Raw genomic sequence first — 27190 nt, forward strand, 5'->3', positions numbered from 1 at the left:
AAAACCCCAAGTTTTATTGATTTGGTTTGATTTATAAATTTAAAAATCTGACACAAATAATTTGGTTTGTTAATTGAAAAACCCAAACAAACCCGGCCATGTACACCCCTACCAAAAACCTCTTTCATAATCATACCAACCTGAACCCCAAAAATAACCATATCTCACAAAAAGAAAATACAAAAGCAATCAGGAACGAGGAGCCGCCATTTGCTGCTTCTTTACTCTTTCATCTTGCTTCACCATACTGAATACAAAAGAATGTTTGATGGATCAATATTGCAACCACTTCGAAGCAAAGATAGAGAATTAAGAAATTGACATAAATAGCGGGCAGATGCAAATAGTTTTGGCTGAGCAGCCAAATGTGTAACTTCCCCTCTAATAAATGCTTGCCATATAACAGTAATTGGTAAATTCTATCCAACTTTTGTGTATGAAAACAGCCATTATCCTGACTCTCTTCCTTTTCCTTTGTAAACAGGACACAAATAGTCCAGATGAAAGCTTTTATTCTGGCTATCGACGAAAAAGGATCTTTTAAAGGGAGGGGGGTGAGTCTATGGCAAAATAAGCATTTTAATATGTTGGGGGGGCGATTTGTCAGTAATGTAGAAACTGACTTTATAGACTTGGAAGATCAATTGCAAAATTGAGGAGAGACAGACTCATTAGTATGTTTAGTAAGTGCATGATCCATCCTTCTATCAATTTAAGTAGCAATAACAAATCAAGGCTTTCAGATTGATATATAACTTATTATTCTTATTTTCAGATTACCTGATGTCATGAGGGGTAATAAATATCCACTGTGATCCTTGTCCCAATGCAAAATCCACGACAGCGTCTAGGCTGATTTTTCTGCTAACTGCATCCTGTACATTAATGGGAAGTTACAGATTGCAACCAATTGACTGTTTCTCTACGATATTTAGTGCAACTAAACTTGTCCCTATGTAATCTACAGAATAAGGATTTATAGATGCCTGACAGATTAGTAAATTTCAATTCTTATTCATGATTAGGACCCAATGAGTAAACCAATCTCCCATTGCGACAGTTACCACACCATTCTTGCATCAAAAGATCCATCCATCCAGATACATGGGGTGGCACTAATCTATGAGGATATGGTCTAAAAGACAACACCTCAAGTGTCACAATTCTTTGCAGCTTCTGCATTACTCCATTTGAGCTACCTTTAAATTTACAGAATAATGTAAATAATAATCTCATCCGGAAATCTGATCCCTGATGATGGCAGTTATAGTGGACAAATTGTGAAAAGCAAAACATATAGCTAGGTGGTTTCATTCATTTATCTAACAGAGAAGAGGCTTCTTATTACCCTTTTGTTAATGAAGGAATAGTCAGTAATTTCATGGTAAAGAGGACAATAAAAGAAAGAAATAACCAGAACACCAAATTCTAGCGATGACTTAGCTTTCAGCAGATATATGGTTATGAATGTTTTTTTTTTTGAGAAGGTTATATGGTTATGAATGTTTTGCTACTCTGCCATCTGATCATTACAAACAAGTAGTTGAGATATATTCTCTACTCAAGAGTGAAATCCGTCAGCTTTCAGAGCAGCTTTTTGAGTTCCTTCAAAGTCATTATTCTGAATTTTCTTCTGACCAAGCTCTTTAAGCCTTAGGCTTCATTTGTTTCCTCCCTCCTTCGGGATGCAATTAATATTTCAATCAACAACATAAATCAGATGATACACAAGTCTCCAACTTGTATTGTCATGTTCAATTCTATGTTCCCTTAGAGCCTGGGAGCAAAGGAGGAAAACGGGTTTATCACACTGATGATAGCTTTGTACTGGACATGGAAAGTACCAACGAAGGACTGATCCAATTTGGCAACCTGCTTGAGGAAACAGTCCACAATTGCCCTTGAAGGGCATTGCAATCTCTAAGGGATCGTTTGGTAGAGTGTATAAGAATAATCTTAAATAGAGTGTATTAGTAATGATTGCATTAATTATACATAGATTATTTCTTATGCATTGTTTGGTTTGGTGTATTAAAAATAGCATGCATTGCATAAAAATATTTATTTGCAAAGATATCCTTCACAATTATGGTGGAAAAGATGTAAAAAAAAAATTGAAGGGCAATGGGTCTTTAACCATGCTGATACATGCATTAAAACCCCTTGCATTACTAATATCTAGAAATCCATGGTATTAGTAATACATAACTTATACACAACAGAGTGTATAACTAATGTCATTAGTTATACATAGCATAAAAAAGTGTATCAAACAAGGTATTAATAATACAAAGAGTTAATGTGTACATTATTTTTGCTAATACACTCTACCAAACGACCCCCAAGTCATTTGGATATCTATTTGGAGGCACTAGAAGAAATCTAAAAAGTGACGTAAACAACAATGATAGAATGGCATGATGATGATTAGAAGTATATTTCAGATTCCTTTATTTTCAAGTTGAAATCAACAATGTGTAAAAACTGTGTAAGTAGATGTACGTTACAAGAAGAAACATAGCTGCAATGCGAGATGGGATAAAATCAAACATTTTGCTTAATTGTACAGACATAAAGCATTCTTTAAGAAGGTTAAGAAAACAAAGCCAAGTTGTAAAACTCACCATAAATACATCAAATTCATCCATTGCTCTAAATGGAGCTTCAGTCATCTCATGAAGAGCAAGTGCAAAGCACAAAGTTGAAAAAGAGCGTTCTCCCCCTGATTTTACATGAGAACAAAGTTTCACATCAGATTAAATTTACCAGGATGCTCAAAGAAGGCATCCATACATATTCTCAGGAGAAAGAATTCATTGTCAAAGATAATCGCCGAAGAGGTACAAATAAAGCATGCAATTAACAAACAAATTAAATATAATTTAGATGGGATAAAGCATGCAATTAACAAGCAAATTAGATATAATTTAGATGGGAACATCATAATACATAGGGAAAAAGGACAAAAACTAGAGCATATATACCCTTTATACTAATGCACATACACGTGTCATCATATTATCCACCGACCTGACATTTATTAAATATCAGATCGACAGATAAGATTGTGCCACGTGTCCTTATTTAGTCTTCTGTTAAAGTGAAGGGCATATATGCTCTAGTTTTTGGACGGCAAGGGCACCAATGTCCCAAAAGTATGACGGAGGGTATCTACATACCATTTACGATAATTCGGGGGTATATTTGTCCTTTTTCCCTAATACATATATAAGCCTTGGGAAATGGGAATTGGAAAAGCACATTCCCCTCCCTCCAACCTTCAGGTGGAAAGAAAAGGGGAAAGGATTGGCCAGGCCCCTCTCCATTAGGATTTTAACATGCGGGGCGCTCCCCCCACCTCCCCAGAAAGTGACTGAACCCTTGGCCAAAAGTTAAGTTTCCGTTGAGAATTAGGACATCTGATTTATAAGGCTTACGTAAGGACATGAGTCATGACCAAAGAATCTATTGCAACCACTCATTATATCCTCTATGTGTGCACATTCATTCATACCGTATCTGCAATGCAGTCTAGACAGAAAAATATTTTTTCCCTTCTGGTACTTGCAGCAACAAACTAGTCTCACATCCCAATTTAATGATCTAAAGTTGATCTTTCTCAAGATGTTAAACAATACTTTTCTTTCCCACACCATTACCACCTGTGATCACAGTGCCAACCCAACTAGCTATGGATTACGGCTTAGTTGATTGATTGTGGTGTATCTATATAAATTTGAGACAAAAGGGATTTTACATTCAAATTTTCCACCCTAGGGCATCATCCATTGGTTCTTGCATTCACTTTCCAAGTATTTGTAAAGAATGAGAAAAAACCTGAAAGTCCTCGTGTGTCACGAACACTGCTGCTTGATGCATCTTGGGGCATTTTTACCTGAGGAATATTTCAGAGAAACAAAAAAATAGATGGGCGAAACAAAATTTAAAGAATCAGTCTACATAAATAATAATGGACTACTAGCTTAGACAAACAGAACCATGTCATGTTAGTTCAAATCACCTCTATTGAAAGAGTCTTCTCTTCATAACAAACCTTGATGTGCCCACTGATTCCTTTCTTACCCAAATGGCCGTTAAATCTAATACAAAATTGGCAATCAAGATAGTTGGGATATGAAGATACTAAGAACGAAGGAACCCACATAATATGGATATGTAAATGATAGAGATCATACTGCCATGTTAACTGGCGCTTCAAAAGAGTAGCATTTCTCTGGAATTTGCTCCATCGTAGATCGAGGGCTTTATGGCATGCCTGACAATATGTTAAGGAAGATTTATATTAGTTAACGTTAACAAAACAACAGTTACAGACCTAAGATGGATTACATTAGCACCAAGCAAATGGGTAAAAGAGTTTCAAATTAAAGTGAAGAAACACAATAAGAAATCCAAAAAGTAATAGGAACAAAAGACTGACTTAATATAGCACAAATTCCCCAAATGTCATAAATATTGGCTGAATTGCAACAATTAAACTAACAATTATAACGCATGGCTTAAGGAAACATTGCCTCACTAACTCAGCTGTGAGCCAGAAACTTCAGCAAAGTTGGAGGTCAAGATTCATGATTTTAAGATGACTAGCATTTCTAGTCATTCCAATTAACTCAGAACGGGTACAGAATCTGAGAAATTAGATGTACAATTTTCACTAGTCTATCTTGAACAATCACTTAGTAGGTAATCAAATACCAAGTATTTGGAGATAGCAGCTCGCAATCTATATATAACACGAACAGTTGTCTGTCTTACTGTTTACAGACAATTGTTCGTGTTATATATAGATTGCGAGCTGCTATACGATAACATTCAACTGTATGAAAATCAAAACAATCTATAAAGTCCTTTGGTTAGAGGGATCAGGAAAATAATCCCAGTACAAATTTGGTATTATTTGTCATTCATTCCAGTATACTTCTTGTAGATAAATTTAGGTATCATCTAACCGTGGTGTCCAGGTCAGCTTGCATGCACCTCAACTAACTCCACATAATACTTGTCACTCCAATATTTAGGTATCACTATCATCTTATACTTGATACAAGAGCGCATAGCAAATACAGGTATTAGGTATATGGGTATTAGTGTTTAAAGCAATCACTGCATTATAAAACTCCTCTATAACTAGTATATGAACCAAATGATCCCATAATGTTCTCTTACATTACTGGTACATTATAGGCCCTCAACCGATGTGGAAAACTCTAACACTATCCAGTTCTATAATAAGTTCCACCTTATATCATCTCTGATTTTGATAGAAAGTACTGGAGATTTTAAAGCAGATTGCTGTCTTCTGAGGAAGATCACACAACTTTGGTAAGATTTATTGCCCCCTAACATCTCTCTGTACCATCTTCAGGCAAAGATATGTGGTACCAATAACACAAAACCAATACAAATAATGCAAAGCGGTTTCCAGGAAAGCTTTCCTTACTAGCATAAAGCACCAAGCATCAGTGAGGAAGTACTTCGTTCATATCATTCACAGAACAAAATTTAGCATCTAAGCTCTCTTAACATGATGACAAAGCAAAAACAGATCAGTTTTCACTTTTCACATATAACACAACTACAGAGGACTTGCTGATCCTCTGTAATCACAAGAACTCCTTCATTACCATTTTCTATGAGCCCGGATTATTATTTTTTACAATTTCCAGATGGAGGAGAGTGAACTATAACCATAAAGAAGGTAACTTACACCTAATTTCTCACGAAATGCTTTGTAGGTTTGCTGCTTTCTTAAAATTTTGCGTTCTTTTTTATTGTACAACATGCGGAGATCCTCAATGGACTCTGGATGTCTGCATGGAAGTTTATAAATGAGTTTGAATAGATAAACAATCAAACCTAAATCAAATCCTTACCTCCGACTCTCTTGCTGAAGTCTTTGACTTAGCCTAGTTAAATGGGCACTTAATTGCTCCGGAGTGCTTCCATCACAGCCACCTACAGTCTCAATATCACTTTCAGGACAGATGATTGAAGCTTTTTTGTAGCTCTCCTGCAGCCAGGGGTACAGTCAAAGCAAGGTAATGTAAGATGCTATCTCTGACATGAAATGAAAACTTAGAGCAGAGAGAGAGAGAGAGAGAGAGAAGCATATACCACCAATATAGTAGACCATGAAGAGGGGGGGACAAGGCAGTGAGCAGTTAATCATACTACTATGTAAGAGCCAATAACATTTGTGGTCATAGTTTTCGTACGGTTAGTATATAGGCCCACCAGTAACTGAATTATATCTCTAATAATCACTCTCTAAATACAATAACTGGCCAAAGGTATACTTCCTGTTAATTGCACAGCTATCTTAATTAAAAATATTTTCATTTAAAATATTTCATAAAACTCACAATATAAGACGAATAATTTCAGAAAAAATACCAAGTGCTTGTAGTTCTATGTGCAATACCATTGTACTCTCAAAAAAGTTCTTAAAAACAAAAGGAGAAACTAAACATGATGTTTCTTTCAATTGCATGAATAGCTTCCACTGACTTTTAATGAAGTGTGTAATTTGTTGGAAACCATAAATGCTTTTCCTAATAGTAACTAGATTTTATTTTAGTAGAAAAATCAAAAGTACAGGCCCCCAACAACAAAAATTGAGTGATAGAACATTGAAAATATCACAAACTCACAAATGAAAATGCATTTACAATAGGAAAACGGACTAAGAAAGCCAAAAGTCTCAATCAGTATACAACATAATATAATAATTAATTAAAGACCCTTTGAGTTTAAGCACTTCATCAAGCTTTTCTGGCTAATATTTAACTAGTTGAACATTATCATAAATAATTTTTATTTTGGTTAGTACAATAATAAACAATATCTTAATCAATCCCAGTTAGTGCTCATAGACTTATATGAATATGCGCAATCATTCATACCCTACGGTTGTGCTCAAGTTCCTGATACTCTGCTTCTGCTCCATTGAGTTGGGAAAGAACTTTTGTACTCATTACACCTTCATAGTGATTCTTCTTCTGAAATAAGAGTTTAAATTGCATACCATAAATTTTGATAAACATCACCACAGGTAAGAAATAATTATGAAGTGTCAATTAAAAGTAGAGCTGAACCAATTCTGCATCTTTTAAATCTTTATCAATCATCATTAGCTCACGTTCTGCTTCCTCCAATGCACCAATTTCCACTTTTGCTGATTCTATATTTTCAGAATGGAACGGAATTTATGATAAGGACATATATAGTAGGAAATATACCTGGAGGTACTCGAACCTGACAAAGAAGCAAAATATGCATACCACACAAATTTTCAAAGGATATTTTGACATCATTAGCTTTGTTGTCTGCTTCTTTCAACCTCAGTTGAAGCTTTTCCAATGAATTTCCTCTTTCATGTATCTCATCACGGATTTTCTGTACATTGTTTTCAAGAAAATAAAACTATAGTGGAATGCCTTCTAAAAGATCAAGAAAACATTGGATTTAAAACTGAAGCCCCGGAAATGGAAGTGAAATATGGGTGGACGAAAATAGGAACAAACCGATAGCTCTACATGAAGCTCATCTACTGTTGATACAGCGGTGGAGCTAGATTCTGCAACATATGACTTTTTAAAATCTCGCAAGCCAAACTCCTTGGACCTCAAAACTCGCTCTGCATCCTGGCGCCTCTTCTACAGGAGCAGAGAAACTAATGGTTATATCAATAGTTGTTCATTTCATTCAATACTTAGAAAACCCCACCACATATATCAGTCAGAATTACTCTTTTATCAGAACTCGTTAAAGGAAAGTTTGTAATAGCAATTTACTCAGGAACCATAAGGATCAAAATTTTAAAGGATATGGATAACAGTCACTTAGACTACCAAGAACACTCCTTTGTCTTGACCATACAAATGATGCTCCAGAAAGAATAATACACCCTATTAGATAAAGGTAGCACCAACTTCTCTGCAGTAAAAGTACATCATATTTTTTGTTTCTTTTCTTTTTAGAAGGTTTAGCATTGCTTCACTTTCAATGAGGCAGCAAACCTCAGTGAGAAGAAAAGTAACAGCAAGTCAAGGTTTCTTCTTGTACCTAAAAAGCGGTTGTATGATTCTTCAGGAAAGAACCATTCATGAAAAAGCATATTAAAATCTTAGCAATGGATGATCTGTCTCCTCCAATTCTCACATTTTCAAATTTTTCACCAAATATGGATACAACATCATACCCAGTGAAAGCCCACTAAGTGGGGTCTAGGAAGGTAGAGTGTACACAGACCTTACAGCTACCTCGTGGAGGTAGAGAAACTGTTTCCGAAAGACCCTTGGCTCAAGTGCATCAAACCCAAGTAAAAGAAGAAAAACAATGAAGAAAGCATAGCATTTGATATATACCGTTTCTTTGTTTCTAGCTAGTAAAATCACATTTTACCCATATATGTGGACAGTCACTCGGATGTTTTCAAACAACCAGATGAAGAGGCATTGTCCAGACAATCTAAAGATATAAATAAATCATGCAAACGAACAACTAACGAAATCAAAGAGAGAAGTTAATCCTACTAGGTCCACACGTTACTTTAATTTATCATTTTCTGAATGTTAACTGTTTTGTCAGCAAAATGATCAGTCACATAAAACCATTCTGGTGATCGGGCAAGCCACAAGCACTCTTTCTGCAGAAAGATCTTTGAAGGATCCTATTTGAGAATTTGCAAGGCCATTTAATAATTTTATGTTCATAGGTTTGGGCTATAGTGGCCATGCACTAATTTTTTCTTGCTCCAAATTTTCGACTGTCTGGTCAGAGCAAACAGTCCATGAGGCTTGATGCTCTTTCACGAATTTATAGGACGGAACAGCAGAAGTATGATGCAATTGATAGATAGACTAATCATTATCTAGAATGGTTCGAGGATTGTGTATATCGAGTATTCATACACAATAAAGTAATGAAATGCACATGATGACCAGAAAGCAAGGATAAACTGAGACGATATCCCTTCACAAAAGTGAGATGAAGAAAGAAAGAAAGATAGAAGAAAGCAAAACCACTTTTACTTCTGATAAAGTGAAACCTGCAACAACCTTAGAAAGGGAGTAACAGTTATTACTCTGGTGGAGACTGCACTTAACTAAAAATAACAAATACCTTAGCGTTTTGCAGATTATCATGGAGTCCTTGAAGCTCCTCATCGATGCTCCTCTTCATACCCTTGCTTTGTCGAGCTTTGTTTTGTGCCTCAAATGCTTCGTTTTCTAGAGTTTTAATTTTATTATCATAAGAACCAGAAAGACGCCCACCTCTCGTATTCTTCATTGGTGGAAGAATAGTTTGGACAGAACCCCGAGAAAACCTAGGAAGTTTTGGGTATGTTAATCATGTCAGCGCAAAAAGAACTGTTCTATCTAAGTGAAGACTAAAATAAGAAATGCAAGAAGAGTAAACTAGATTAGTTAAGGCTCATAAAACAAATTACAAGTTTTAAGCCATCTTGAATTAACATGATGGTTATAGACTTAAAGTGAAGGATGTTCTCTTGTAATAAACAAACTATTGTCAGACTTGTTCCGTTGGCAGAGCATCAGGCTAGTCATCCTAAAATCACACAAAATAAGCCGATGGAAGGCAATTTATAGATTTATTATATCTGGGATATATCAAAAGCCAATTGGCAAATATTTTGTCCACCACGTACTAGGTGAATCTACATGTGAACCATGTGCAACATAGCCAATACCTTGACCTGACTCATATGGGAAGTTACTCATGGGATTACAGAAAACAACCTAGTATGGAGATAAAAAGTTAAGCGCCATATGAGACTACATAATCTTACATTTTGTACCCATCAGAAGTGTAAACTTCTTTTAAATTTGAAATCCGTTGATCAAAAGCAACTGTTTTTCCAGCATCATAGTCTTTAACTAGAACTTGCCTCTCAGCATTACCCTAATAAGACACAGGAAATATCAAGGCACAATCAGAAACATGGAAAACAGATGCAACAGTGATTAAAGATCAACACAAGAGACTGCAAAACTGTAAAACTGTCTGAAGTTCGTGGCAACAAATAAGAATCCCAATCAGAACTAACAACTTAGAGAAACCAGAAGTGAGGAGAATAAAAAAATACAGATTGCAGTGACTACGAAAGATAAGCCGAGCTACCATAATCATAATCGATATGACAATAAGGTATATTTACTGCAAATTTGTCATCATATGTCTATGCCTAAAAATCAATTAAATTTGAATTCAAAGCTGATTATGATCAGTAAGAAGCTACAGAACTAGAGAATAGCTTAGCTTTGGTAATTATAGGGAATAAAAGTTACCCACAGAAAAAGAAACTTTACCACATCAATCAAGACATTTAGTACGGTAGGATTGTCAGAACGTAGAACAGAAATTGCCGTTGGATGATGAGTCTGGGGAAGCATATGATCGGGAATATGCAACCTACACCAAAATATATAAGCAAAAGCTTGATAAATAAATAATCCACTTATCAGAAATAAACTAGATAAGTATCTATCTCCACAGAAGTGACTGGTATATTTCATCCATCAACAATGTTTAAAGAATTTAAAGCATCCCTATCAATACACACACACACGTCAAACACATAGAGAAAGATCAGTACCTTGGCCTAGAGAACTCATAAATGATAATCTGTAAGTGTTTGTAGTTCGCTTCCCTTGCGCATGCTCTTAATAAAAGGGAATCTTTATGATCAGTTACAATAAAAGCATTAAGCACCTTGCCGACGGCACATTCAATAGCAGTACCCCACTTGTCACCATCAACCAAGGTCTGTGATAGCATGTTGATAAATGTTTAGCATGAGTCTCAAAAGTTAAACAACCAGGAAAGCTAAATGTATGAATTGCAAATGCAATTAGGGTATCTGATAAAAGCAAAAAAGTGATCTATTTTGGAGTCTAAAGTGATCATCCACAAAGCTAGTTATCCTTAACTAGTGCCAAAAAATGGAGTGATTTAAAATAGACATGTCTTGAAAGTTGCTAAATCGCGTATGCTCACCGTGAATCCCCCAATTACTAGGGGATGCAATTCTAGAGGGCCCTTAGATGTGTGCTCAATCCACCATCAAGACAGTTTTTTGTTAGTATGAATTTACTTTTACAGAATCTGAACCTTACTTTAGTGCAACCCAAATTAGAGGAAGACTCTCAAAGATCCCAAATGGAAAAAGAAGTTTTGGTCAAGGAATGAAAGCTCTGGCATAAAATAAGAGTTGGGAAATAGTAAATCATCCACTATACAAGAAATTGGTCGGGTACAAGTGGATGTTCACTGTGAAACATAAAGCCAATGGTTTGATTGAGAGGTTCACGGCCAGATTGATACCAAAAGGATTCACTCATACATATGGAGTAGACAACCAGCAAACATTTGCTCCTGTTGCAAAAACAACACAACCAGATTCTTGTAATCCTGTGCAGCCAACCTTGGCTGGGAATAGCTGTCGTTTGATCTCAAAATTCCATTCCGGCAAGAAAATTTGAAAGAAGAAGTGTATATAAAGATTTGTCCTGGATTTGATGATTAGAAAAATCGAGAAAAGCTGTGTAGATTGAAAAAAAAATAATTATACAGGTTAAAAAACAGACTCTAGGGCATAGTTTAACAGATCCAGCAAAACCATGATCCTTTTCAGTTATAAGCAAAGCAATGCATTGCAGATCACGCTCTCTTTATAACACATCACAAGGGCAATCACTCTTTTTATAAGTGACATTGATGACAGTGATAACAAGATCTGGCTCGACTGAACAAGCTCTTGGTTCAGGAATTTGATATCATGGATCTAGGGAAGCTGCAATATTTCTTCAGAATTGAAGTAGCCAGATCACAAAAAGGAATCTTCATCTCTGAGAGGAAAAATATTTTGGATTTCAGGAAAGAAACTGGTAGGTTGGGTTACAAACCAGCAAGATTGCCAATGGAGAGCAACCATAAGTTGCAAGCAGGTATTAAGATTCCATAATAAATAGTAGTATCAGGCAGACCCTCATCCATTATTAAAAAGAAATTCCACATGCTTAGCCAATGAAAAAAAATCAAGCACGCACAAGAGCGGACGTGTTGAAGACATAATTAGTAATTAACAGTGTGCTCTCTTTAATAGCTTAACCTTTTAGACGAGATGGTCACAAACTTCAACAGTTAGCTTGTAAGCTCGGGAAAGAAAAGCAGGACAAGATATATCTCACTAATGTACAATGAGTTTTCTCTCACATAAAGCAGGGCAAGATATACTTCACTAATGTAGAATTGCGTTTTCTCTATCACATACCACATGAGCACCTATTGGACCAATCGGCGCCCTGTTGAACTTTCTATGTTGTCTTTCAATTACCTCCAAGAGGCCCATCACTCTACCTCCTCCAAAGGCCGTAACCTGAGGGGGGAAAATCAGCGTCAAACAGCAACATTTGCAGAGAAAGAAAGAAAAAATAATCACTTAGGCAATGCAAATAAGTCAGTCAGTTTGTGTGTTTAAATCCTAATACAAATTCTTATGCTAACAGGGGACAAAACACAAACCAGATGAAACTACAATAAGATTTAATTGTATTTAATATTATCTTTACAACTTACATTGTCACGAACTTTGACTTTATTATATAATTCACCTCCCCACAAAAATCCCCATATGGAATACTCAACTTCTAATGTAGATTAATACCCAAACAAACTGAAAAAAATCCACACAAGGCTGACACAAACAACCCAAAATCTGCAGGATAGTTCTGCCAAGCCTCGGTCTAATCAACTGAACTAGGACTATTTGTAAACATTATTTAAACCCCAACATACTTGAGGGAATAATCAAGCAATTCATTCCCCAAATTTCTTTTCTTTTCTTTTGACAAGATCATAGCTTATCGTTATAATACGTCACAGAAAGCAGAGGTAAATCCATACCAGAAAAAGCATAAGAACATCCAGAGAAAGATTGAGTTACTCTTCGCATTCACTCGACAAAAATAAAAATAAAAACACAGGATGATTGCAGAAAATGGCATTATACGTAACTGAGCTCTTGATAACCAAAAAACAATCTAACAGGTGATCAATTGATGAAAGTGGTAAATAAGATGGTTCATCTAGGTCAATAGAAAATCATGTGGTAATGCCAAGATTCAAACCTATCTAGCTATAAATTTAGAAGACCACCAAAGTTAAAATTGTTAGGGTCGGGGAAGCTAAGAACTTTGCAATGAATTTCCTTTCTTCAAGCAAGCTAAGAAGAATAAAAAAGCTCTAAGCAAAACACTAGTCGAGATACTAGAGGCAAGATACCTTGTTGCTTTGATGAAGTTGAAACTCACGAATGCGAGAGCGGATGTCACGATCCCTCTTGTCATACTCTTCAATCTTAAAGAACCAAATCAAAAGTACAAATCCATTATTTCCAAAGCAAAAAAAAAATGAATTGCATCTAAAAAATGAAATTAAGGGCAAAATGAAATATATTAGGAGACTACTCAAGAGTCCTTTTGCTTCCCTGTGGCTTTTGAGTTCTATAAAAAAAATCAAGAGCTATAATCAAACATTTCCTTGGAATAGAGTTTCTAGCAAAGTCGTCAACACAATCAACATTGCATTTCGTTCCAATTCTACCCTTTTTCAGCAAAAGCTAAAGAAAAAACAATACTAGCAGTGCCACAGCAGCAGTATTAGCAGTAATAATCCTAACAATAATATCAAATGACAATTAATGATAAAATCAACAAGACAAAAAATACCTAACAAGTTTATATATGAAACCTTTGTTGTGCTAATATGCCTAGTGCAAGCCACTTATATAAGAAAAATGAAAAGGAGAAAATTGAAGATGGATGTCTCACACAGTTGTTAAAGGAACTAAACAAAGAATAAAATAAGTACAGACTTGCATTAATGATAAAGATCTCTGGGGAAACCGCTAAAAAAAGGCCTTCTATGCATTAATTACACAGAATAAACATACTGAAATTTTAGTCGGCATAAGAACTGATGTTTAGGGTTGCATAATTAGAGTTTCAGGAGGGGGGAAGGGGAGTTCAAGTGTTTAGGATGTTGCACCATTAGCCATCATGTGTGGGTTATATAGAAAGAGAAATAGTAAAGCGTTTGTAGAGTATTGTTTCTAGTTTCCTTTTGGTGTAACCATGAGGTCCCTATATGTACAGAAGATGGGGTTTCTTTTGTGTAAAATTGCATTTTGTTTGTAAGTTCTCTACCTTCTGGTATACAGTTTGGATAATGGGTTGTCCACATCATTCATATATTTAAAGTCTTGTTTAGGTATAATTAAAATGGGACTCAGTGCTTAAAGAAGATATATACAAACTTAATGAAACAAAGTATACATATAGGCATTACCAACAAGTCGGATTTGAGAGGGACTACACAATTTGTTGTGGTATACCTGTTGATGTTAATATAACTTTTACCTTTATCAAAATAAGTATGATTAGTTACACATTATTGAGTTGTGTCACAGGAGCCAGGAGGTATACAAAAGGGCACTGAGTGGGGGGCTTTGATCTCCCCCTATTGTGGGGCATCACCCAAAAATCACACGTCTATGAAGGTTATGTCCCCATACAGAGGACACAAGAATCAATCATCATTCAAATATTCCAACTGAATGGCAAAATGACAAGAAGAGAGACATAGATGGGGGCATATATCCATCTATATTGAATTGCAGATTTCGAAATGACGAAATCATTTTTGACTGGACAAAAAAAAGGTCTCCTATTGAAAACGGTTAAGAAAATCAAAGAGGAGAAAACACGTTTAGATATTCCCACATAGGCAGACCATCTTTCTTATGTCCCCACAGAGCAGACAATTTATGCCCCCACAGGGAAGGCCAGATTATATGCTCTCATAGTGTGAACCAGCCTAGCCCCTCACCCACAGAGAGGGACAGTTCAGTGATAGCTAATAGTATTGCTCTACAATAAGGCTACTTCTGGCTTATATTACTCGGATCCTCCTAAACTGTTTTTTTTTGTAAAAAAAAGGACACGTTTAGATATTCCCACATAGGCAGACCATCTTTCTTATGTCCCCACAGAGCAGACAATTTATGCCCCCACAGGGAAGGCCAGATTATATGCTCTCATAGTGTGAACCAGCCTAGCCCCTCACCCACAGAGAGGGACAGTTCAGTGATAGCTAATAGTATTGCTCTACAATAAGGCTACTTCTGGCTTATATTACTCGGATCCTCCTAAACTGTTTTTTTTTTGTAAAAAAAAGGCTTATACCAATTTTGAAAATGCTGTACTGAAAATCAAAAGCAGCTCGATAGCCCTAACTAACAGTAAACACAACTCTCTACTAATTTGCTACACATGCCTAGTAAAACTACACTAATTCTTCCCCTTGCTCTAAGGATACAAATTGAAATGCTCAAATTTCTGTGCTATCTTCCTCCTCACAACTCCTGCGTAAAAGATCTCCTGAATAATGTATCAAGTAATAGCTTCTGGTTTTGTTTTTGTTCAAGGACTCTTTGATTTCTCTCATGCCTAATGTAGCATATACATGCAGCCATAGCCATCCAATAAATTTCTACTATAGTACTTCGTCATCTAGCGTACAGTGCTGCCAGTTTAATTCTTCTTGCCAGTCCATAGGTGTTCTAGATAGCTCCTGCCACTTAAAAGCTTACTCCATAATTGAGCTTATACTTCACATTTAAAGAACAAGTGTGTCTATCTCTGCTGAGCACAAAGGGGCTAACCTGATTACTAATCATAAACAAGTTACCAACATATCCCGTATAAAAAGTATGCCATGTGCTACAAGTCTTAGGATGAAAATCCATTTAGGAGATCCATAGTTTTTGCACACTAATATCCTGTGGTACCTTAGGGAACTCCCCTGTCACCATGAGATATATTATTTGAATAGAGGAACCTTTTCATGTTCATTAGGTCACTTTCCTCGACTTTCAAAACTTTTTGTACCATACAAGAAGCCTGCTTTGGTACAGTATTTCAGACTTGTTTCCTTTTGAAGTAGTAGGCATGCATCCATTTCACCCAAAGCTTATTTTTCTTACTACAGAGGTTCCATAACAGTTTGCTAACAGCAGCTCTGTTCCATATTTTAATGTCCAAGATGTTCAAATTTCCCAGGCTAGGAGAGCTCTTTTAATTACTTCAACACGTCCCCCAGTCATCTCCTACACATGGCTTCTACATTTTCACAACTTTAGTAGACAAGACAAATATTTGAGACCAAACTGTTTGAAATGAGAACAAGACATAACTGAATCCTAGAATAAGTTGTCCAACTTGTTACCTTACCCATCATTCACTCAATCAATGGTTGACATTGAACAACAGATAGTTTAGGATTTAAAGGCTCCTTTAAATACTGAAAGGCATCTCCTTTTGAAAAGTCCAGCATGTCTATAATCTGTTGTTGACATCTATCCCCACTCCACCAAGATAAATGAAAACTCTCTGCAGATGCTACAGAAAATTCTTGGAAACATTCAACATCCCCCTAAAATGTTGCTGTGCAAATGTTAAATCCTCCAAAAAACTGGTGCAGTGCCATTTTATGAAGATCCAAGCAACATAGGTCGTGGTTGATGCTAAAGTATGTTGGTGTACGAAAGGAACCCTTCCTAGTGTCATGCTCACAATTGCATTTTTACATACACAATGTGTGCACTTTGAGTGCATAGTTCCGCATTAGCATGTGTAGCCATTCAAGCTCCTAGGGTGTCATGCCAGCTCCAACTTCAGTAGCATAGAGCCCAGTTCAATTTGATACAGCACAGTTCATACATGCAGTTGCATCAGCGTATGCAGAGTGGTCAATATGATCAAACCTTCGAGCACATCATCATAGTAGAATTGGTCAATCCAGTCAGCAAACAGTTGCATCACAGCATATATTGAATAGCTCTTGTAGAAGACTTGTCCCAAATTGTTAGGGATGGATCGAGGGAGCTTACTGGATCCATCTGACTGACCCCTTATATTTATGTTTACAGAACCCAAGCATTCCCTGCGACATACGTCTGAGTACCAGCGATACTTTCAGCTGTCATGGTGAGCCTTCCATTCTTCCGGGAGGCGGTAGCTTTGTCTTTACTTTATAACGTTATGTTTCTTTGTGGCTTTGTGCTGCATCGCAACTTTATTTCACTCTGCTTTATTTAGATGCTCCATGGTGATAATGGATTGTGGGTGACTGTTGATTACTTTCGACACTGTTGTACAATTATGATTTTTTATCGTATTATGCAATATATGACTGTTCTTTGAGTTAGATGATTTCACATATTGGTCCAGTAATGAAGGGTTTACTCAGTGGGCAATGGCTCAATGTGTGCCAGTCAAGTCTCACCCAATTTTGGATCTTGACAAAAAAAAAACACAGAATCGATCAAAAAGGTTATGAAGTCAGGACAGCTTTCCGCATACTCTGGCATGCTTGTTGAACAGTGGAAAATCAGCTAATATCTTCATACCTCGTGAACAATTTTGTTTATCTCATCCTTCGCCTGATTAATTTGATCTATTAAGGTATCTTCTTCATTCCTCAACCTGCCATATTACAGCTTCAAAACTTCAGCTGGATCGAGAGAATAATTTCTTAAAAAACAAACATTACACGTGAAGGAGTCAAATAGTTACACAATCAAATATTTCAAAAACACTATATTCTATGACCTTTGAAATACAACATTGGCACTGTCAATCTCAGCTTGGAACTCCTTCAGTTTCACCTCCATATCAAGTTCTTCCGCCTACAGTAAATTGGAAGGTAGAAGCATGTAAATCACTTTCACAAGATAAACATAAAACCCCACACTTATTCAGTTGAAGAATTGAATTCAGCAACACATACATTTTTCCTAGATGACTAGTTTAATTCTTAGTTTTCGCCCAGTTGAACCTCAAGCTACAGTAAACAAAGGTGCAGTCGGGATTTGGAGTTTATAAGTTCTGAACTTGCCACCGAACTCAAGGTCCGTTTTAGATATTGGGTTCACAATTGCATATTTCTACATGTTTAATGGATTTCCTAAAATCAAGCAAAATCTACTAGGTTCGTCCAAACCCAACTTAATATTGTAGTTCCCCCCTGACAGAAACAGCTTTTATATAGAGGCATAGACACTTATCTGAAATCCTAGCTTATTCACCATGGTTGGAAACACGCTGGAGTATCATTTTTTAATCAAAAGGCTATGCTACTCATAGAAAACGAGAAGATCTATTGAGGTCAAAATCAATTTCAACATCACGGTACAAGTTTCAGCCCTTACACTAGAAATGCCTACAACTTATAACTCCTACATTAACCTCATCCATGGAACGCGACCTTGCTGGGTGATCACAAAAGAGATTTATGCCATTATTACTAGCTACCCTCAAAGTCAGCATATAACATCAGAAAGCCTCACCGATCCCTACCGTCCGAGAAAGTAGAGTGAAAAGTTTCATAGTGTGCAGTTGATTTAGTACTTTTAACTTAAATACTAGAATGCTACTGTCAAATTAGGAACCACATCACATCAAGAAAGGTTTGAAAGGAATATCTGAGTGGTAGGTGCCAAATATGAGGCGGAAGATAGTTGGATGACCAAGGATGTGACTTCACCTTATGGGGTCAGTTTATGGAGATCCATAAGAGAATTATGGGAGGAAGTCAAACTCAACTCCAAGGTGAAAGTGGGGAATGGGAACAAGACCAAATTCTGGAAAGATGAATGGCATGAGTTAGGTAATCTGGAACTCCTCTTTCCAGACATATATAACCTAGTTCTCTCACAACAAAGGACCATTGCAGAGATTTGGACAACACAGGGCTGGAATTTCCAGTTCAGAAGACATCTCAATGACTGGGAAGTGATGAGAGTGGCAGAATTTCTCAACATTGTTGGAAACTTCAATGGACTCCAGGCTGAAGAGGATGCATTATGGTGGAAAGGAAGCAGCAAAGGTATATTTAAAGTAGGTGCAGCTTACAGGTTGATGGAGCAACCAAGTCAACAGATTCCTATCTGGCCATGGAGACAAATTTGGAAAGGCAGAATTCCTTATAAAGTCTCATGTTTTATATGGCTGCTAGCTAAGGAAGCAGCTTTGACACAGGATAATGTTATGAAAAGGGGGATAACCTTATGTTCTAGGTGTTTTCTTTGTGGAGAAACATCAGAAACTGTTAACCATCTTTTTCTACACTGCAAATTTACTCAACAATTATGGAGGGTATTCTTAAGTCTCAAAGGCATATCCTGGGCTATGCCTAGGAGAATTACTGAAGCCCTAAAAAGTTGGGAGGAGGCAGGAGTGCTAGCTAAAGACAGAACGAGATGGAGAATTATCCCTGCTTCAATCTGGTGGGCAACCTGGAAAGAGAGAAATTCTAGGTGTTTTGAGAGCGTAGAGAATAGTATGCAGAAAGTTAAACTCAGCTGCATTTTGTTGTTATGTTTTTGGTGCAATCAAGTATACTCTAATGAAACTGTCTCTATAATTGATGTTTTAGATTCAATTTAGATTTAGAATAGTGGAGTTTTTGGAGTTCATCTGTATATAAGGTTTAGTACTGCCCATGTACTATTGTGTTATAATACAAAGTTACCAAGTTTCAAAAAAAAAAAAAACCTTTTATCAACTGTTAAGAGTATAATTTTGAACATTATATTTTAATATTCATTTTAAAATTGTAAAGAGCTCCTTTTACATATCAAGATATTGGTGTGTTTGACTTGTTGGAATTTGTGAAAGATATTTTGAAATGCAAGTAATATCTGTGGATATCTAGGGGAATTAGTCAGGTAACATTTGTAGATTAAAAAGTTATCATTCAAGTCATTGTTGGAGATTGATACTTATTCAACATGTTGAAATACCGTAGGCGATCAAAAAGATATTGGGAAATACCTATCACTCTCTGGTCATCCAAGTTTAACACGGTCCTGTGAAAAGTATCTGATGTCATGTACATTGGTTCCTGCGTGTTCCCCTTCTCCTTAGCTTAAAGACCCTATAAGCTCAATGCAGATGTACTGCTCTTTGATGTACATATGCTTTGCCTGTTTGTTTTTGCATTTACAGTTGATTGTATAAGACAATCTCAACTTGTATCGATAACTTCAGTGGTGCTGACCTATCTCAGGATTATTCAGTATTCTCCATTTTACTGCAATAGTTCCTGCATTTATTAGATTTATAATATATATACTCTTGCTGAAATTCATCTTCCTTTTTGTTGGTGGGAAATACTGAAACAATCTGAAGTTACAAAGAAGGAGCATATTTCCATTCTAGGGTTGCAATATCAGGGTGTACTGAGAACTAATTATATAGAGTACCAATTCACAGAGGTAAAGAAAATCTGTGTAGAGGACCTGTGTATTTCTAATATTCTGCTCATCCATATCACGTATTTGTTGTTCAAAAATCTTGACCCGTTTTGCCATCTTTTGAATGTAATTAAATTTACGACCACGCTCCTCTTCCAGCTCAAGTTTTTCCTTTGTAGCCTAACAAATGAAATTCACATAGATTAGAAAATTTCGGCCACAAAAATAAAAGCTAGAGAAAGAGCATTTGAATGTATACAGCATTTGGTCATTGCCAGCAGGAAATACAGCCAAAGGAGTAAACATAGCAAGTATTGTACGTTTATTTTTGAAGTAATAGATCACTACTGAAGATGATCAACATATACATGCAGATGACTTGATTTCTTAACTCTAGATGGACATATGGAAGAAGTAAGGAGACAGATAAAAATTCAATATAAAGAATGGGTCTAGAAGGAGTGACAGGAATAGTGAGGATTCATATAGGACTACAAGAGTAGCAGAACTGGGCATCAGCTACAACTCAAACTAGGACGACAATAAAACCATCATCTCGTCATCATACATATCAAATAATACCATCCAAATCAGAAATAAAATATATGAAATTGCACACATACCAAAGAAAGACTCTGCTTCAACTCGTCTGTCATCCTCCTCACTTCTGATGTCTTTTCCATCATATGAGCAATTTGAGCTTTCTTCTTGGTTAACTGATCATTCAATTCCTCCATCTTCCTCTGAAAACCAAACATGTTTGCTTAGCATGCTATAGAGTTCTAAGAATAAGACATCACATCAAACAATGTGAAGAGACAACTGAAATATGCAAGAACAACAACAACAACATACCCAGTGAAATCCCACAAGTGGGATCCGGGGAGGGTAGAGTGTACGCAAACCTTACCACTACCTCGTGGAGTAAGGTCTGGGGAGGGTTGAGTGTACGCAGACCTCTCTACCTCCACGAGGTAGTGGTAAGGTATGCGTACACTCTATCCTCCACAGACCCCAACCTAGTGGAATTTCACTTGGCATATTGTTGTTGTTGTATGTCATTGGATGTTAAAACCACAAGTTTCAAAAGTCTTTTTTTTTCTTAAAACTTGTGACGAGTCAAATTACGTCACATAAGTTCGAAGGAAGGGAGCACTTTTTAATATCCACTTCTTTTTTTATAAAATAGGATAGCACCATCTCCCAAAAGGCCGCAAGCGCAGCCACTTCTAACAAAGGCAGGACTGCCATACTAATAAATATTACATCAAGGTAACGAAGAAGTCACCATTAGCATACATGGAAGAATAGAAACTTGTAAAAATGGTTCCAGCAAAGGCATTCTAACTCTTAACATAACTTTCACCGGGGAAAACCAGAGCACTTACAAGATGCTGATCAATTCGAGATTGACAAGTGGGAATCCGTCCTTTCAGCTCCTCGATCCGTTTGCTTTTATCTTGTAACTGCTTATCTACACTGTAGACCCATGCCCATGCCAATTTCTTCTTCAACAAGTCTACCTGATTAGAAATCTCCTCTATATGCTCCATGCTTCTAATCTTTCCTTGCAATTCATCAAGTTCTTTCACTATAGGATTTATTGATTTCTCCAGTTCAGCAACTAGTTCATTAGCGTTTTTCAATTGACTCTGAATACCAATCAGAAGATCTTCCACTTGCTGAAGTAGTGTTGCCTTGAAAAAGAACTGCAAAGGATGATGATAGTGGCAGACTAATCAATAAATAGGATCTCCCTCCACTTAGCAATTGCCATTGATAAACTAAAACCATGAAACAGAAAAAGATAAAAAATTCACTGAAAAAGCTGGCCAACCTCCATATGAAATATGAATAAAGCAGAAAAATGGGCTACCAAGTGGAAGAACACAACCATCACCTAATAACATTAGCAATTAAGCACCTCACCTTGAACTTGTCCTTTGAATTTCCTGAATGTAAGAACTCCCTGCTTTTGTCTTGACTCATTATTACACATGGATTTTCCACATCAATCTGCATAATCAAAAATAAACAAACATCTAGAACAGCTTGTTTCTGTAATGGCATAAAGAAGACGACAATGATGCCCGCCACTTGCTCTTTCGTGCTTTTCAAGGAATAAAAGGTCTACCAGTCTCGGCAAAGTAAAGCTCAAACTTCATCAATAAAATTAAGAACAAATTCCCTATTTAGGCACGCACTCACATTAAAATGTACTATAAGCTCTTGGAGTTCCTCTCTTTTGGCAGCCACCTTTTTACCTGTAAAATGTCAATTAGATGAAGGAAAAAGACAGGGAAAAACAAGAAGATCCAGGAGGAAATTTACAAGCACCCCATAAGCCAAGAAATAACAAAACAAGCAAGTTAACTTAGTTTAGTTGAGCTCTTGTATCCACAAACATAAATTGGAAGCTTGACGAACTTTTCTTTTATTTATTTTTATTTTTTTGGCATTTGAATGTTTACTGAATCATCAATTGTGACGTAAGCAATCATTTAGAATGTAAACTGGAAACTGAACATATGATACATAGATGCTGCACAGCCAGATCTCCAACTTGGTGATTAAAATTCAGAAGAATAGCATTATACTCCTAAAGTTGGGAACTTAAAGGAGGAACAGACAGACAGACAGAAAGAGGAAAAAGTATACTCTGTTGTAAATTAATCAGGCCACACAAACGATATAAACCCAAGTTACTCTCAAATTTAATTGAGCATAGCTAACTCGAGATCCAAACAGAGATTTCCATATCAAGGTGCTTTAAGAAGACCCTAACAAACTGTCGAACCAAATTCAGAAAGAAAAAAGGAAGAAGATAAATTTCAGCTGGACTGTGGACATGAAGGTTTATAGCTAAAGGCTTGTTTTACCCCAAAAATTTTTTTTTTTTTTTTGATAACCGAGAAATCCGTCTGTGACCCGCCCTTTGGACCAATCACAGCCTTCTAAACTCGGTGGATAATGGGCCCGCCCCTCTACCCTTCTCCACTTAAATACCGGGCTTCGCTTTGCATGGTGTGGGGCTTGAATAACATCAGTTCTGTAGATATTAAAGAATTTCTCAATAGAACATCTCAGGAAACAAAAAATAAGCAAGCAGACAAGACGAGCATATTCATTAACAGATATCTTCAAAAAAAATCAAGATATAATCATATATCACGTAAGTTAGATTGCTGTCCTTTACATATTCTATATGCCACAGATGCTAGCATAATCTATCAACTAGAAAGAGCTATTGAAATCACTATAGGAAACCTTGGTAATTCTTTAGTACGATAGAACTAGTAGACTCTGAAATCCTGCGCTCTATCATTATGAGGTCACCATAAGCTTCAGCCTTAAAAGCATCCTCTCCTCGGTTTTTCATTTCCACGTGAACAAGGGCATGGCTGTGAATAGATACAACAAATTAGTAGCACCTTATAAAGAAATTAGTAGAAATTCAAACATAGAATTCAACTTAGATTGTCTTGCTGAAAGGAAAAGTGATTAATGAGATAAATACCAGATTGAAGAGCATTTTTTTATTAGCAACTAGTTTTCTTAATGGCATCAAGAAGTTGATGCATAAAGAACAAAATACATAGAGCGCAAAAAAAAGAGGTTGACAGCTCCATTAGAATGGACCTACGCAAAGGATAGGGAGCTGACAAAGTCCAAAAACATTAAGGGGGTACGGTACACCTAGCCTTTAGAGGAGTGGTTTGGAGTTGATATTCCATCAAAGCATCTGCAGTTTCTTCCCAGCCAAACACACAAGCTGGCATCATCTGCAAGATATTCCTGATGGATTTACCAATTTTCCAACACTCATAGGCTTCTTTCATATTTTGGGGGATGACCCAGTAGAGTCCAAAAAATTGAGAGGAACATATTCCAGATATTTGTAGCAACTGTGAACATTGAACAGTATTTCCTTCTTCATTAAGAAAATAAGAGATTCTTGGTTAAATATTTAAAATATTATGAATCCATTTGTTTGTTTTCACTTTTTTTTATACATTACAGGGCAAGATGGGAGTGGCTTCTGTGGCAGACAAAATGAGGGAAGCAACGCTGAGATGGTTTGGGCATGTGAAGAAGAGGTGCATGGGTACGCCGATAAGGAGGTGTGGAGGTTGGCTATAACAGAAGTTAGGAGGGGTAGAGGTAGACTGAAGAAAATCTGGGTGGGGGGAAGGTGATTAGACAGGAGATGGCACAGCTTCAACTTACCGAGGACATGACCCTAGATAGGAAGGTATGGAGGTCGAGGATTAGGGTAAAAGGTTAGTAGGTAGCCAAATGTTGTCACACTTCATGTGGAAGAGGCAAGGGGCAAGCCTCCTCTCTACTTCTCCTTATCTGTACTGGGTGGGGGGGAGGTGATTAGACAGGAGATGGCACAGCTTCAACTTACCGAGGACATGACCCTAGATAGGAAGGTATGGAGGTCGAGGATTAGGGTAAAAGGTTAGTAGGTAGCCAAATGTTGTCACACTTCATGTGGAATAGGCAAGGGGCAAGCCTCCTCTCTACTTCTCCTTATCTGTACTATCATATTTAGGAATCATGTAGTTTGTTTGTTCTTTTACGTTTATTATTATCGGTTGCTTCATTTGTTTTGTATCATGTATATATATATATATATATATATATAAAAGACAACCTGCAAATTTGCTTCCTAACTGGATTGATCTTGGCTTGCAGATTATAAAACTTAAGAGCAGTTCGTCATGCAGTTAACTTCAAAGGTGACTTAACAGAAAATAACAGATTACTAACATATGGTTCATTTGATGAAACCATGCATCATCTTTCAATTCATTGTGTTACCCCGCGGCTCTCCGTGAAGTAAGTTTTAAGTCGAAAGAAATTCCAAACATCATCTTGCAATTCACACTCCACACCAGAGGGAAAAGAGATAAAATGGAGAGGGGAAAGCGAATTAGTATGATAACTCACAACCCTCTTCCAGCAAAAACAGGACTTTTAACACAATCCACAAAATAGAGGACAATAAATGCTTCTTTGAAAAATAGTATGAGATAAGGATAACCAAACAATAATAAACCTGCAGCCCGTCTTTATAAAATCCTTTAGTGCATTGGCCCTTTGTGTGCCTCTAGCACGGCTCCCAAATGCCACACATAATGCTGTCAGTATAGCACTTTTCCCACCTACACCAATCAAAAAAACAATACACGAACAACAAATAGTTCATCTCAAGCCACATTGTGGAAAAGATAATAAAAGCAAACCTCAACTAAGTCAATAATTCACACATACATGGTACTCGTTTGGTGTGAGGGATAAAAATAAATAGTCCTAGGATAAAAAAATTAGTCCAGAGATATAATTTTGGTGTCTTGTTTGGTTGGGGTGTTTGGGATAACTTATCCCACCATTTATACCATTGATGGGATAAGCTATCCCATATACATGATGATGATGGGATAAGTAATCCCTAAAAACTAATCCCAGGATTAATCTGGAATAACTTGTTCCCAACCAAACGCCCCCTAAAGTTTAAAAAAATAACTAAGTTATTTGATCTCAAGTCATATTAGTAAAGGCGGATAGAAGGATTCCCCCAGCTGTGCATCTCAAAGTGCCACTCTAATTCAGCTTATTGAGAGTTAACTACCTATCTGCAATTCCCCCAATACAAGTAGAGACAAATACGGGCGCACTTTCAATAAGTAATATGCAGACACACTAGGAGAAAATGAACCTGGCAAAGTTGTACTTGTAAGCACTAAGACAAGTTCTAGCACTTGTACACTTGCTTTGCAAAGGAAACTAGTTCAAATTTTTACCAAGTTCATACTCAATAGCAGGGTATACCCACTAGCCTTTAATTCTGAATTATGATGAATCGAAAAAAGAAATCTTTATTGGTTCTACTATACATATAATTGATATATTGAAAAGATATATTCATACTAAGTCTACATGTATTCTCAAGACTTTTTTTGTGGGATAAGTTGCATTCTCATAGAGGACTAGTGAGTGGACAGGGGAAGATGCACAAATTAAAGCTGAGAGTTCAGCCAAACCCATTACTTTAGCTCAAACCATATATATGTGTTAAGAAGCCTACTAGTATAAAGTTCGAACCCACTAACTCAAATGATCAGCTGGTCCAGTCACAATTCCGAACCCATAAATTTCAAATTCCTAAGTAAGCTGCATTCACACATAGAACTAGTGCACATGCACAGTTAAAGTCAATAGCTTTAGCTCAAACCCTATATGTGTTAAGAAACCTACTAAACATACACTTAAAAAGTCCGAACCCACTAATTCAAACGGATCAGCGGGTTCATTACTATTTCGAAACCATAAACTTCAAATCGTGAATCCACCTTTATCAATAGGTAAATAAGCTCCCTGCAGTGACTCAAAATCTTTCCAAGGGCATGGACCTTTGCTGGAATGCAATTTACATAGAGCAAACAAAGAACATAACGAACTTAGACAAAGAGGGAACAGAAAACTTACTTCCGTTCTGTCCAGTAATGAAATTAACCCAATCACCGAAATCAATCTCGAGATTACTATGGCACATGAAATTTTCCAATCGGATTTTCGAAATAATACCAGCTTGTAAACGCTTCGGTCTCCCAGTCGGAACCCTATCCGCCATTTTTTCCGGTTACTTGAGGGTTCTCACTCGCCAATTCCACCGGAGATTGAACTGACGGCAACCAAGTACAATTGTACAATATATCTCTCTCTCTCTGGTAGCGCGAAGGTCTAGGGGGTTAGGGTCTAGTAGGGAACATATGGCGGGAAAGGCATGTTTGGATTTATTTTAAGGAGTTGTTTACTACTCGT

At 36.7% G+C, this 27190-nt stretch overlaps 1 protein-coding gene across 3 annotated transcripts; it reads right to left on the reverse strand.

Annotated features, from left to right (window-relative positions):
• Positions 1–27175, reverse strand: LOC102601629 (structural maintenance of chromosomes protein 6B). 3 transcript variants are annotated; one of them, XR_001474444.1, is made up of 28 exons: positions 26855–27175; positions 25425–25530; positions 23627–23760; positions 22568–22623; positions 22289–22375; positions 21748–22068; positions 20983–21102; positions 20405–20539; positions 17715–17791; positions 17513–17588; positions 13327–13401; positions 12317–12421; positions 10640–10809; positions 10353–10455; positions 9833–9945; positions 9145–9349; positions 7545–7676; positions 7302–7416; positions 7116–7201; positions 6924–7019; positions 5895–6031; positions 5729–5831; positions 4197–4276; positions 4022–4100; positions 3838–3895; positions 2625–2722; positions 781–868; positions 1–247 (listed from the first exon to the last, which is right to left on the reverse strand). XR_001474444.1 is itself a non-coding variant. In XM_006355486.2 (28 exons), the coding sequence occupies exons 1-28, from the start codon at positions 26997–26999 to the stop codon at positions 190–192; spliced, it is 3165 nt and encodes a 1054-aa protein (XP_006355548.1). In that variant the 5' UTR covers positions 27000–27175; the 3' UTR covers positions 1–189. The 3 variants fall into 3 exon arrangements, 2 of the variants coding, with proteins under 2 accessions (XP_006355548.1, XP_015167908.1); XM_006355486.2 differs by having other exon boundaries at positions 781–875; XM_015312422.1 differs by lacking the exons at positions 1–247; positions 781–868 and adding an exon at positions 2303–2521.
• Between the last annotated feature and the right edge of the window lie 15 nt (positions 27176–27190).

This window comes from Solanum tuberosum, unplaced genomic scaffold (genome assembly GCF_000226075.1).
Source record: "Solanum tuberosum cultivar DM 1-3 516 R44 unplaced genomic scaffold, SolTub_3.0 scf00204, whole genome shotgun sequence".
Taxonomy (NCBI): domain Eukaryota; kingdom Viridiplantae; phylum Streptophyta; class Magnoliopsida; order Solanales; family Solanaceae; genus Solanum; species Solanum tuberosum.

What these genes read in the sequence shown, in the direction of transcription:
- LOC102601629 (XM_006355486.2), bottom strand. Translation starts at nt 26,999, where the DNA reads ATGGCGGATAGGGTTCCGACTGGGAGACCGAAGCGTTTACAAGCTGGT. An exon ending in GCCAATGTTGTATTTCAAAG is followed by an intron (nt 17,589 to 17,714) that starts GTCATAGAATAT and finishes GTAATATGGCAG; the next exon opens with GTTGAGGAATGAAGAAGATA. An exon ending in ATAATCTGCAAAACGCTAAG is followed by an intron (nt 7,677 to 9,144) that starts GTATTTGTTATT and finishes CTGCTCCTGTAG; the next exon opens with AAGAGGCGCCAGGATGCAGA.